General features: G+C 37.8%; 2 protein-coding genes across 2 annotated transcripts; both read right to left on the minus strand.

Annotated features, from left to right (window-relative positions):
* Window positions 1-404: 404 nt before the first annotated feature.
* Window positions 405-4,576, minus strand: LOC133293413 (beta-amylase 1, chloroplastic). Its single transcript, XM_061491979.1, has 4 exons — window positions 3,823-4,576; window positions 1,748-1,958; window positions 1,501-1,611; window positions 405-1,394 (listed from the first exon to the last, which is right to left on the minus strand). The coding sequence occupies exons 1-4, from the start codon at window positions 4,428-4,430 to the stop codon at window positions 591-593; spliced, it is 1,734 nt and encodes a 577-aa protein (XP_061347963.1). The 5' UTR covers window positions 4,431-4,576; the 3' UTR covers window positions 405-590.
* A 3,115-nt stretch (window positions 4,577-7,691) lies between these two features.
* On the minus strand, window positions 7,692-8,931 carry LOC133293409 (probable cyclic nucleotide-gated ion channel 20, chloroplastic). Its single transcript, XM_061491977.1, has 3 exons — window positions 8,700-8,931; window positions 8,461-8,623; window positions 7,692-7,773 (listed from the first exon to the last, which is right to left on the minus strand). The coding sequence occupies exons 1-3, from the start codon at window positions 8,929-8,931 to the stop codon at window positions 7,692-7,694; spliced, it is 477 nt and encodes a 158-aa protein (XP_061347961.1).
* Window positions 8,932-13,659: the final 4,728 nt, after the last annotated feature.

Raw genomic sequence — 13,659 nt, forward strand, 5'->3', positions numbered from 1 at the left:
ACTATTTTTTTTTTTTTTTTAAAGTAATGGACCCCACAATCTTATATTTGTTGCATGAGATAATTATCTCGATGAGATTAATAGATCCCCTACAGTATACTAGATATAACTCCTAAAGCACGTTCACTTTCTTCTTTGGAATCCAATATCATATAACGCAGGAGACACAACTTCTAAAGCATCAAATATGAACACACGTAAAAATAAAAGAGGTTAGATTCAAACAAACTTCTGCGGAAACTCATCAAATGCATTATCTCCTGTAAAAGTGCATTCGTAGTTAATATAGAATGACTTTATTTGTTGACCAGTTCAGTTTATTGATGTAGAAAAAAATAACTATTTTGTAAAGGTGAAGTAGCTAGTAGTTACCCCAAAATTCTTTATGCTAACGCTACAATACGAAGGGCAATAAATAAAAGTTTTAGATTAAAATAACAGGAAGTTGTAGAATACAACAATATAATACAGAATTATACATACTCATGGCCACAAATCTAGGCTTCTGGTTCACTAAAACTTTCAGGGCCTACTCGTGACTGTTTCCTAAGCCCTACTAACATAATAGAACTCCAACAATTCTTGGTGCATCAGAGTGCAACAGCAGCCTCTTGAACTAGAGGCTGGGTAACATGCACGAAATGCTCGGCTTCCCTCTCCACCTGCTCCCAACACTTATGGGTACTTTTCCCTTCCTTCATCTTCTTCACAAATGCCACAAATTTCCTCCAGTTATCTGGTTGAAACAATTGCTGGTTCATCCTCAGGTATGTGAATGCACACATCTCTGTGTCATCTGGGTTACCATCATCAACATTCAACTGTGATGCCTTTATTATCTGCTCATGTGCATAGTCATCATACCGTGGCAATGCATTTTCACCAGCAAGTGGGACCTGTGCCTTCTTCGTAGCTAAAGCCACTTGCTTCACGAGCTTCTCGGGTGCACAAAGAGCATCTTGTGGCTGCTCGTGATCACGCATCTCAATACACGTGAAATTGAAAATAGCACCATGGCGAGCCAGCATTTGAGCAATAGGGAGGTAACCATCACGGAAACGGGTGTTATAATATCCTGCTGTGAGCTCTGGAGCATGAGACCTAGTACCATAGTGCCAGTGAATACCAGCAACCTTCACTGATATCTTAACACCAGAGTTATCAAAGATTGACTTGGCTGATGAGAGAATCCTCTCACCATGGTCCAACAGCATCTGAGAGTACCAGGTGAGGAAAAATTCGCCATATGGACCATCCCAGCCTCCACCTTCTTTGCGGAAAAATTGTGTGTCTTCTGGCCAGTTGTTATAGTGGCCAGCATCAGTAGGGCCTGTGCTTCCCCATTCTTGCTTACCCTGAGCTTCAGCAGCAGCTTTTAAGCTACTCAACATATACTGCACCATTACAAAGCAAAGTAACACTTAAAAACAATCAAGTAAGAAAAGAGTACAGGAGAGAAAAAACAAAAAAAATATAGACAATAAATAGATATTTATATACCTTGTCAAAGCATTGGAAAGCACCAATTCCTGGGAATTTCCATGTCCCATTTTGCTCTGGGTATGAAGGGTAACGCAGTTCACCAGCTGGTCCCATCCCAACTTGGATTTCCTGAATCGTGCCAGTGATAGAAGTTCAGGTAAGAATATTTATTGCACAACAAACAACAGCATTATATAAAAGTGCACTGAGAACCCACTTTACTAAGGTAGACAGAATCGTTAAAAAGGGCAAAATAGATATTTACCACAATAGTGTCACCAAGAAGGTGTTTGAAATTGTCTCTGAAAGCTCGCATGAAATCAGCATAACATTGAACTGGTGTTCGGCCCTTGAGTACTGGCAAAGTATCACATCCAAGTGATATATATTCATAGTTTCTTCTTCCCCATTGATCAGTATATGCTAGATCGGAATCTTTGTCAATTTCCTCCACAACCCATTTGGGCAAGGGAATACTGCACACAAGACAACAATCGGTAAGCCCATGAAGAAGACACCAGGTATTCAGACCCAGTGCCACTTGTAGCCAGACTCGGGAATAATATTATAAAATCAAACAAATAAGGCAATTAAAAATCTAGATAGAAAATAAACTTGGCAATTGGACCAGTTCAGTTTTTTTAATTCTTTATCCTCCCATTTCTTTTGGGAGTGGACACATATCAACGTGTACTATTATGCCCATGTTGCATTAAATTCGGATCATATTATATGACATGAAGAAAATCCTTAAGAATGATACTTTTAACAATCTCGTCTCTACCTTACGAAGTTAATGTCATGTGCTCTAGCGGTCATGATCATGTTAGGGATAACCCGAAATAGCCATCGAAAACAATTATTGTATATTAATTAATTTTAAAAGACATTTGTGGATCCAATTCAAAGTATTAACTAGCCCAACTAATAAAATATTCTTTTTGATAAATTAATTCTTGACCTAAACATAAAATTCATACAGTCATCTGTACAAAACAAGTTAAGATCTTGGGTCCACTAACCTAAATGTAGATCCCTAAAAGGCAAAAGCTAATTTACTTTTTGTAGCGATGCCAACGTGAAACAATACAAGTCCAACCTCACGTGGCCTCACTATGAGCCACAAATAAAATAAGACTCGTTGCACCGTGATCACCACGCCACTTTGAATAATATTTTAAACGTTTTTTGAAAGATGAAAATGAACTTCTATACCGTGGAAAACAAGTATCATGTTATAGAAGAACCCTCTTGTTATGGGTCCTTTATTTTTAAGATAAAAATAAAATAAAATAAAATAACAAATACAAAACCCATATAATAATCATTTAAAAAAAACCTAGAATCAATTTTATCCATTATTTTTAAGAGTATAAGAATAAAAAAATCAACTTCAGTTTCTAATCATAATAAAAATAAAGCACTAATATTTTAAATGACAAAAAATTACCTTGTTTGTTACGGTAAAAGAAAAAAGTTAAACAATAATAAAGTTGATTATTTTCCCCAAAATACAATTCCAAGTTCCAAATATACTCTTTCCTAGTCAAGTAGCTTCATTCCATAGAAAAGCTAATACTACATTTAGAAGCAAAATAATACAAAAGTCCAACCTCACATGGCCTCATCTCTCCGTCAGTAAACCACACGCTTTACCCGCTTATTTTATTTTTTCATAAAACTTATTGCACGGTGCTCATCACTTTGGTGTGTTTTGTCATTTTTGTCATTTTTTCTAATTTATAAAATTAGAAATAAAAAGAGAATAGAGAATGTTAAAACACACCAAAACGACGTAACATAATTTTGTGTAATTTAAAATGACAAACATTTTTCCTTAACTATATTTAAGTAAGGATTTCCCTTTTTCTACCGTCAATAGTCAAATGTTAATAACTTATCTACGTTATGACATTTTAAGGCATAAATCAGAGAAAATCAAAGTATTTTTATAATTATAATTTATTTCAAAATTATAATAGTTTTTTTTATTATATTAAATTCTTTAATTAATGAGTTTTATAATTGTCAAGTCATATGAGAATTGAAATCTTATGTTATAAAGATAAAAAAACATGTGTGACACATATTTTTTGACCCATATATTAAAAAAATTACATGTAATATCCACAACAACACAGATATCAAAGAGTGTGTTGGAAAATTTTCTAATTATAAAACCCTTAATATTGAAGTAACATCACATAAACAGAAAAAATTCAAATAAAATTCGAATAAAAATCAAGTAACACAAACTACTCATGAATATGAAATTTAATAACCATACCAAACTCCACTAATAATGATTAAAAAAAAAAAAAGTATGTAAGAAAAACTCACGTGCAAGAGTCACCGACGTTACCGCCACATTGGTGGAAGGACATAACCGCTTGAACCTTGAGGCCATGCCTCTTCGCCATTTCTAACAGCTCAGCGTAACCGCCAAAGTTATAGTTTCCCGGCGAGTCCCTCTCCACCAGTCCCCACCACACGTCCATCATCACCCCTTCCACACCGGCGCTCTTCAGTGCCGCCATCGCCGCGTTCACCGCCTTCTTCCTGTTCACACCGTTCCCCATCGTCACGCTATCCAACGGCATCATCACATAAACCGGCACTCCTGTCCCCTCCACCTTCCCCTTAGCTCCAACTCCGTACTCATTTTCTTCCTCCGTCGCCGTCGCAGCCTCAGTCGCGAACGCCTGGCACGCCACCGACAGATCCGGCCGGATTCCTCCCAGCACCGGCGACCTGCACGGGCTCAGCGGTGGCGATAACCCGTCCGCGTACGTTCCGTCCGACCTCCTCACCTTGCAACGTAGACTCGCCGCCGGCGACTTCCAAACCGCCGTCGCGCTCATCGTCGCCGCGGACTCTCCCGACGTGGAATCCGACAGCACCGGAGCCCCGGCGAGGCTCCCGATCTGGTGAGTCATGCTAAACGCCATTTTCTTTTCCTTTCTTTCTCTTTAAATCAAATTTCCCGGAAAATAAAATATCTGAGAAAATAAAAATAGTAAAAATAATAAAAAATCTCTTGAACTTGTTTTCTCTGCTGTTCTGTTCGGTTTTAGTGGATCCAGTGAGAAATGGAAGTTGTGGCTGAAGCGAGTTTTATAGAGGGGGGAAAGAGGATAAGATTAAAATAATGTTATTTTAGATTTGACCGTTATTTTTTCGCCACGTGTCCTTTGATTGCGTGGAGGATTTAGGAACGGTTGAGGAGGAGACGGCTACGATCGCTGGATGATGTGAGGAATGGACGGTGGGATGGGGGTTTCGTGTGAAGCTTCCAGAAAACGCGGTACTCAAAAGATCCGTTCATGAATAAAGGGCCGACACGTGCAAGAAAGTGACTGCTCACGTGTCGTGACCGCACTTTCGGTTGTATACAACAACGTATAAGCCAAGAGAGAGAGAGAGAGATAGAGAGATGTTGAAGGAAAAAGAAGAATCTCGTGAGATTTATAATTTGACACCTGTCACGCTAATGATCTATTTTAAAAGTCTTATATTAGAATGAATTTATATATAATTTAATAACTTTACATGAATTATGAATTATATAAATTATTCTAAGACGTTTAATATCAACCATATAGTTGTAGGTGTTTTTTTTGCTTAGAAGACTGAAAAGTTGACATCATTGAAGTTTACTGCAGAATGTATGTCCTATATTTTGGTCTTATATTTATTTGAAAAGTTATATTTACCATTGTTTTAAATTTATTTTTATTATCTGTTTGATCATTATTGAATTAATTTAAAATTAAATAATTTAAAAAATTAATTGTCATTGATTTTAAATTAATCTAACAATAATTAAATAAATAGTAAAAATAGTAAGTTTAAAAAATAATAATAGTCCCATTTTTATATATAACATTCCTCTTTTCTGTTTTGAAATATTGTATGTCCAATTTATTTGTTTCTTGCATCTATTTACTTTCCCCCCCTTTTTATTTACTTATTTGTGTTTCAGATCTAACTTGGATGTATTTGACTCTAGAATTTAATGATGGGAATGCAGATAATGCAAGTATGTTCGAGAATCCCCCCACACACACACACACAAAACAAAAAAAACACACATAATAAACATGTTAGACTAGTAAGGAACTTGTTTAAATGATACTCCAGTGAGGAAATAATAAAATAACTGTTCCATGGCAAAATTTTAAACAGCGTTAGACGAATTGGAATAATAGAGGGAGCTCAGCTGCAGTAGCATAATCAATTGCTATGAGCACAATAATAAGTTATATCTGATGGGGACAGAAGCACATAAAATAGAAATGAGGAGAAATTTGAGTTTTAAAAGTTGATGTACTTAAGAGTATAATCAATAAAGAAATTGATGAAACGAAAACGATGTAAAATTAATTGTAACATAAAAAAATCAAATCCAAGCCACGGTTAGATATTGTTTCCTTAAGATAACTTGTCATCTTTATAATGTCTAGAAGTAAATGATAATTCTTTACTAATGTAGAATATATACCTTTATTTATTGATGACACTTTTCAACAAATAGTACTGGCGAATGTAACATTTGTTTGAATTATTGCACAAAATGAATATATGATGAATGCAAAGATTTCATAAAATGTTTTGACAGAATTTCGGTAAAGGAGGAAAATAAAAAAATGACTGATTTATTTTGATTTCCTTTAATATTTATAAACGATGGATGGTACATGTTTGACAGTGAAGAGTCATTTCTATTAGATGGTAAATAATTATATTTGTTCGAAGACACTTATCTTTACACTCAACTAATTCTATAAAAAGTCTAACATTATCATATACTTATATGGTATATTGTAAAACTAAAAAAAAAATATAATAAATAAAAATAAGAAAAATAAATAGAATAAAATAGAAAATTTATATTTTATAATAAGGATAGGATATTGTGACACCCAAGTTATGTTACACCCAGTCAATCTCACCGTTAGATCGTTTATGTTGATCTAACGGTTATATTTATTTCCATCTTTGTATAGTCATGATTTCCCAAATTTAATATTTTATATTTATTTCTACCTTTGTATGGTTATGATTTCCCATATTTAATGCTTTCACTTTAAATTTGGGAAATCATGACCATACAAAGATGGAAATAAATATAATCGTTGAATCAACATAAGCGATCTAACGGTGAGATTGAATGGGTGTCACATGAGTGTAACATAACTTGGGTGTCAGAATATCCTATCCCTATATAATATCTATTAATACATACTCTATTAATAGAGCAATTTAGGGAGAGAAAATTTTGAAGAGTTAAATCGGTTTCTCTTTTCCTTCAAAAATGGGATTACAAATTTAGTGATAATATTATACGAAAATCGATCCATAAAATTTTCACAAGTGTGTGTTCAGCTTTATGAACAAATCAAGACCTATCTATTTGAAGGAAACATCTTTCATAGAGGAAATTGCACTTGCTAATGGAGGGTCAAGGGAGAGTAACATCCAAAATTGGAGGTTAGCATTTGAAGTCATAATGGCAGAGGGTATCAAGGTAGGTCTAGGTGTAACATTTGAAATTTTGTTTACCAATTTTCTTTCCTCTCTTGTCCACTTCGTTCGTTTTACATTTTTTACTTCATTTAAACATGATGAGACAAAATGAAATATGAAATTATCTTTCCATTTCTCTTTTTCTTTTTGTAAACCAGTTTTCATAAATTTTCAACTTTTGATGAAGATTGATTTTTTTAAGTGTTGAAGTTATCTTTTTTAAATAAAGGGAAATATTTTTTTTTTTTTTTTTGGATTTCTCCATCATACATTAATGATCTTATTCATTATTTGAACCAATGATTAATGATATAAAAAAATGAGAAATGTAAGTCTTATGTAACAGAAGAAGTCTTCACTTTCCGGCTGATTCAATATAATGTGAGACCCACTACATTTTTTTTCCTTTTTCCTGTACAATAAGGTCCATGGTGTTTGTGTGTCTATGTAGGAGATCATTTATTTCCTGTTATATAAGAAAATATGCTCCCAAAAAAAAATACTAGTTATAAGCAAAGTAACACTCATTATGCGTTAGCTTTTAATTATTGTTTAATTTTAAAAAGAAAATTTGTATGTGGAAGCAAGTGAACAGACGATCTACAACAAAGTGTAGCTAATCAGATATTACAGTACAACATAGGACTTCAATGTTTGAACTGATTGTGATGTATTAGCACGACTTAGACGCTTCTTCCTGTATCTCCATGCAACCTGAATTCGGGTTGCTGCAAGGGAAGGGATCTCCAATAAGGTGACTCATACCTAACATAATAAAATGATCAAATCATTTATATCAGAGCCATGGATTTGTAAACAGAAATTGGGTTTTCTACAAGTAAAATGACAAACTTATGACATATATACTAAGGGCAATTCTTTCCTTCTATTTTCTTTTTTTTGGGAAAGCAGGATTTGGATCAAAGGTGTTTTATATCATATATCAACCATTCATTTTTGTTATGGACAGATATAATGGGTCTTAACGCTGGCTTGCCAACAAAAGTCTTCATCTGAATGCGAAGTATAAGCCATACCTAACATATTCAGCCCAAGTCCATTCTCAGGTATAAAATACTCTATAAAAAAAGGATTTCATCCCATAGGTACACATTCTGAAACGCCAACTTCCTCAGTGTTATTGTGCACACATACCATACCTATTGACTCTGTGCCCTCTCATTGTGCACGGTGATTTGCATAATATGAAGTGTGATGATTATGGACAGCCCTTAATGAGAATGAACCATTGAAATCTAAGTAATGTAGACAAGTCGTAGACATAAAGGAACAAGATTATGCTAAACCATGAACCAAGATACAACAAAGGTTATGCTATTCATGAAAGACATGTAGTTAATTTTCATATTGCTAAGTCATAAAAATAAAATGCTCAAGATTATGCTGCTGAACCATGAACCAAGATACAACAAAAACAAGGAGATGAATGACCTTAGGGATCCTTGAACACGTAGACTTCTTAAGAATCTCGTGAAAAGGCTTGTGACTTCTTCAAGATCTGCAGCTCGGAGTGAAAAAACCTCCACATTTGTTAAGCACTTTACGGTTCTGTTGCTGAGCAATCTCTGTCCCGGAAGCCTTACTTTTTTACCATCTGCAAGACAAACCTTATTGATGAACCATGCTGTTTCAAATTTAGTAGTGAATCCATATTGTTGATAATTGCATACCTGTGCTAACAGAAGAATGTTCAAGATACCATGTCAGAAGTTCTTCACCACAAGCATCCCCTTCAGATAAGGGAAGTCCAATTCCATCTTCTCCAATGCTCTCCAATTTTCCACGTACAATAAAGACCATCTTCTCTATTAGACCACCCTGGCTCAAAATTCTACTTCCTTTGATGTATGTCTTTTGTCTTAGTCTCTCACAAATGGCATCTAAGATAGGCTCATCCATCATGGCAAAAATTCTAACCTGCCAATATTTTAGATCCTCATATATGCATACTATAATAGCCCATCTTAATTAATTAGTAAATCAAGTGTAATTAATTAATTAAACATGTTTTAGTGAGTGAAATTAAGTATAAGGCTTAATTAAATGAATCTGAGTCACTTTGGAGTTAAAAAGTGTACTCAGTGAAAATTAAGGGGTATAAATGGGTACTGGCAAAAGTACCCAAAATATAAAAATAAAAATAGTAATATTCCTAGAATAATATTCCAGACTTTTGGGTAAAGTTTGGTAATTATTGGAGTTGAATAGATAGACGAACCAATACCCACATGTTACCACTTAACCTATGTTAAGTGATAAAGTAACCAAAAGAGCCCCAAACCCTCCCATTCCCGTCGACGCCAGAAACAGAAGAGAAGAGAGAAAGAAGAGGAAGAAAGAGAGGGAGAGGGAGAGAGAACCTAGGGGGAGCAAATCTCAACCATTTTGAGTGATTCAAAAGCCTAAATCGCTTAGAATCTCCTCCTCTTTCATAATAATCCTTGCTTTGTTTTGAGTGTGGAGCATTGTGGAGAGGGATATTGCCTCTCTAAAATTCGGCCATTGGAGAGATTTTGGAATTTTGGGAAGTTCAACCTCCATGGGAGCTTGAGGAACACTCCTTGCTTGGTTGTGTGACCATTGGTGGTAAGATTCTAACCCTTGAGCCTCATGATTCCTTGAAATTTGCATGAGTTAGGGTTTGTGAATAGTAAATTGGGATTTTTATGAAATGTAGTTGAATTAGCTATGTTCTAGGAAGAATGGAGTTTAGAGCATGTTGTGAAAAATGCTAGGAACGACATTTAATCGGTGGAAATGAGCCTAGATAGTCATTTGATAATTGTTCATAATATTGGAAAATTCATGCTTGGATTGGTTAGTATTCTAGCATGTTGAACAATTAGTGAGTGGAATGATTGATTGGATCCTTGTGATGTCTAGGATTGAGACATTTGGACCAACCGTGAGTGATCAACCGCTTGAACAAGCTATGGAGCTTGAGTAGCTCATTGGAATTGGTAAGCTCACACTTGTGTGGTGTTTTGAATTGAGTATTTGATGGTTGATTGTGAAATACTCTTGGATGCAATGTGTTGATTGCATTACACCATGTGTAGGTGTTGGTTTTGGAGTAGAGTATTGTTGACATTGGTGAAGAACAAAGGTCGACTGAAGCATTGAGGTAAGCCTTCGGACCTTGGGTGTAATTCCCTTGATTGTTCCACCAAGCCCTGAGAGGGTAGTGGTAATTATAGTGTATATAAATGCAATGAAATAGTGTAATGCTTTGTTATATGTATGTGTATGCATTTGGTGTGGCATAGGATGGTGTTTCCCTATGTGGTATGTTGCATGACGATGCGTAAATCATACTTGGTAGTTAGCTGGCCAGTAGGACTATTTGCATCTGAGTTTCCTTAGGACAGCTTGAGAGCTCGAGGGAGTTCTCCTGGAGATGTATAGCACTTTGCATAGATATGTATTTACTGCATTATTATTGTTATTGCTATTACACTGATATGGAACTGTGGGGTGGAGAGATGCTCCAAGGACCCCTGGTTTACTGGATATATTCGTATATCTCACCCCGTGTTGTGGGGACCCCCTTTCAGGTAAGGATGCTGCAGGAGCCTCTGGTGGCAAGTGGCCATATCTGGATTATGCATGAAATGTGGCATTTCTTTTGAGTTTATGCATGCCTTTTGTAGTTGATATGTATAGGATTTTATTTTGAAAGCCCATGGTCATTTGTATATCTTGATTCATTGGATGAACTTAGCCTATGCTCATGCCTTTGGTTACACCTTTTGTTGATGGGAGCCAAGGGAATGATCATAGTGTTTTGTAAGCTAAGTTCTATGATTTGTAAAGGATATGTAATGTAAATGATGCCTACTTGAAATTCAATATATGCATGCTTGTTATGTAATGAGTTGTTGAATTGGTTGGGCTGAAAATCAATCAGGTACCCTTTGTTTAAATTGGTAAACGATGAGAAAACAAAGGTCATGCTGCCCAAATTCTAGCCAAATCTCATGAGGAGAGGTTGGATGAGTGCTAGGATTTAGTTTTGGGGCATGGACAATTGGGGTTTGTAATGGGGATGCATCTTCCCCTAGGCTTGGACTTGAGAAATGTGGGAATTGGAATTCCCTGGCAGCGCGCTTAAGCGCCCAGGAGCGCGCCCAAGCGCCCTGCTGCCCCTGCGAGTGCCAATGCATTCTGCCTCCTCGCGCTGGAGCGCCCAAGTGGGGGCTGAAGCGCCCAGGATTGCGCGCTGGAGCGCCCTGGCGTGCGCTTAAGCGCCCTTTGCTGCAGAAAGTTGGGTGGCTTACTGCTCCCTCGTGTTTTAGCGCCCAGGGTGGGGCTGAAGCGCCCAGGGTTGCGCACTTGAGCGCCCTGGTCCGCGCTTGAGCGCCCCTAGCCACTGAGGGAGGAGATGCTTCTGTCTCTGCGCGCTAAAACGTCCCAGTGGGAGCTTAAGCGCCCAGGGTAGCGCGCTTGAGCGCCCTGATGCGCGCTTAAGCGCCCATCCACATTAGAATGCCTGATGCTTACTGCCTCCGTGCGCTTAAGCGCCCAGATGGAGGCTTTAGCGCCCGATAGCGCGCGCTTGAGCGCCTGGTAGCGCGCTGAAGCGCGCGGGGCCTGTGACCAACACTCTCTTGTGTTGCTTCAAGTTGTCCTAACTTGGGCTACAGTGCTCCGATTTGAGCACGGTTTGAAGCCACGGGTAGCTAATGAAGAAACCTACAATATAGTAGAAGTTGTGAAATAAATAAGAAGTAAATGAATGGTTTAAAAATGGAAAATGAACATGATGTTAAGCTTAATTTATCTATTTCCGCAAGGTAATATGGTTATGATCACGAAAATGGGTATTATAAGTTCGGTACGTTTTAAAATGAAAAATTTATCCGGATTTTAATTGAACCCATGTGATTGTAACTGCGCTTAATATCATAATGCGATGTTAACAAACCGGTTCTAGAACGGGGTGTTACATTTTATGGTATCAGAGCAGTTTCGTAGGGAATAACTGTTAGCTATTGTTGAGTGTGCTTAGTGTTTGATGCTTTATAGTTGTTTTAGTACTCTTTATGATTATTGCATATGTGATCACTAAGTGTGAGCCTGATCAACTCACTTCTTTGTGTAACATGTGTAGTGACATGACGAGGAACCGAAACAACCCCGGACCATCAAACACCAATGCTCAGCCAGAACCTGTTTTGGCTGCTCTTGTGAGGCCTAGAAGTGGCCGTGGGGCAACGGGCGTACAGCCTGATCCCGTAGCTGAAGCTCTTGCAGCTGTTCAGAGGGAGTTGGCTGCTAGCAGGCAAACCAATGAAAATCTGATGAAAACAAATGAAGACTCGCGGACTGCTATGGCCGCAATGATGACCGAGTTGAGGACGTTGAGGGGTCCTAGGCCCGTGAACCGGCAACCTACTCCTCCTCCTCACACAGCTACGCCTTCTCCACCTCCTTCACAGGAAGAGGGTGGAGTGGGTAACAATGAGGGTGAGGGTAGTCACCACTCCGGAAGTCGGAGTCATCACACTGAGGTTCGTCAACCTCAAGTTGAAAATGTCGGTGATCATGAAGTGGAGGAAAGAAGATTGATGGCTTTCCGAAAACATAAACCTCCTTCTTTTAAGGGAGGTTATGAGCCAATGGCGGCTGCAAAATGGCTCCAAGCGATGGAGAAAATATTCAGGGTGATGAGGTGCCCTGACGCAATGAAGTTGGCTTACTCTGTTTATATGCTGGAAGAGGAAGCAGAGGATTGGTGGGCAAATACCGTGCAGCCATTAGAAGCTGAAGGTCGGGATATCACATGGCGGTTATTCGAGACATTGTTCTTGGATAACTACTTCCCTAGAGAGGCTAGGGAACAAAAGCAGAATGAGTATAACGATCTCAAGCAAGGGTCGATGTCTATTGACCAATACTTCTCGAAATTTAATGAGTTGGTGAAATACGCCAACTATGGGCGAGCCTTACCCACTCCGGCTGAAATGACCTCCAAATTCCAATGGGGTCTTAATGAGAAGATGTCTCGAAAGATGTCAAATTGTGACATCCGAGAGTTCAGTCGGTTTGTAAACCAGTGTAGAAAGGTGGAAGAAGTGTATAAGGTGTCCCAAACCAAGAAGCCTTCTGAGGCCCAGACACCTAGTTCCAATAAAGCAACGGGCTCAGGTTATTGGAAGAACAGAAAGATGCAAGGCAAGAAGCTAAAGGTGAATAGGCCCTTTGACTTGTTCAAAAAACCCGGTACTCAGAAGAATTTTGTTGATAGAGGACCTCCTCCCAAGTGCAAGGGATGTGGCAGAGAGCATAAAGGTCCATGTGCTACTGGTGAATTTATTTGTTTTAAATGTGGAAGATCCGGTCACTAACCTATGCTAGAGTCTCAGACGGTTGGTAGAGTATATACCATGGACCGTCAACAATCGGAGAAGGCTCCGAATCTAGTGAAAGGTACAATTTACATTGATAATATGGATGTTGAAGTGTTGTTTGATTCAGGAGCTACACACTCCTGTATGTCTGATTTTATGGCCGTTGGGCTAAATTTGCAAATGTATGACATTCGCCCTCCAATGAAAGTGGTTATTGCTACTGGAGAGGAGTGTTATACATCCGTGTTGTGTAAAGATGTTGAGTTCAAATATGAAGGCC

The sequence above is a fragment of the Gastrolobium bilobum genome, unplaced genomic scaffold, assembly GCF_033153095.1.
Source record: "Gastrolobium bilobum isolate Gb01-03AN ecotype WA unplaced genomic scaffold, APGP_CSIRO_Gbil_v1 utg18566, whole genome shotgun sequence".
Taxonomy (NCBI): domain Eukaryota; kingdom Viridiplantae; phylum Streptophyta; class Magnoliopsida; order Fabales; family Fabaceae; genus Gastrolobium; species Gastrolobium bilobum.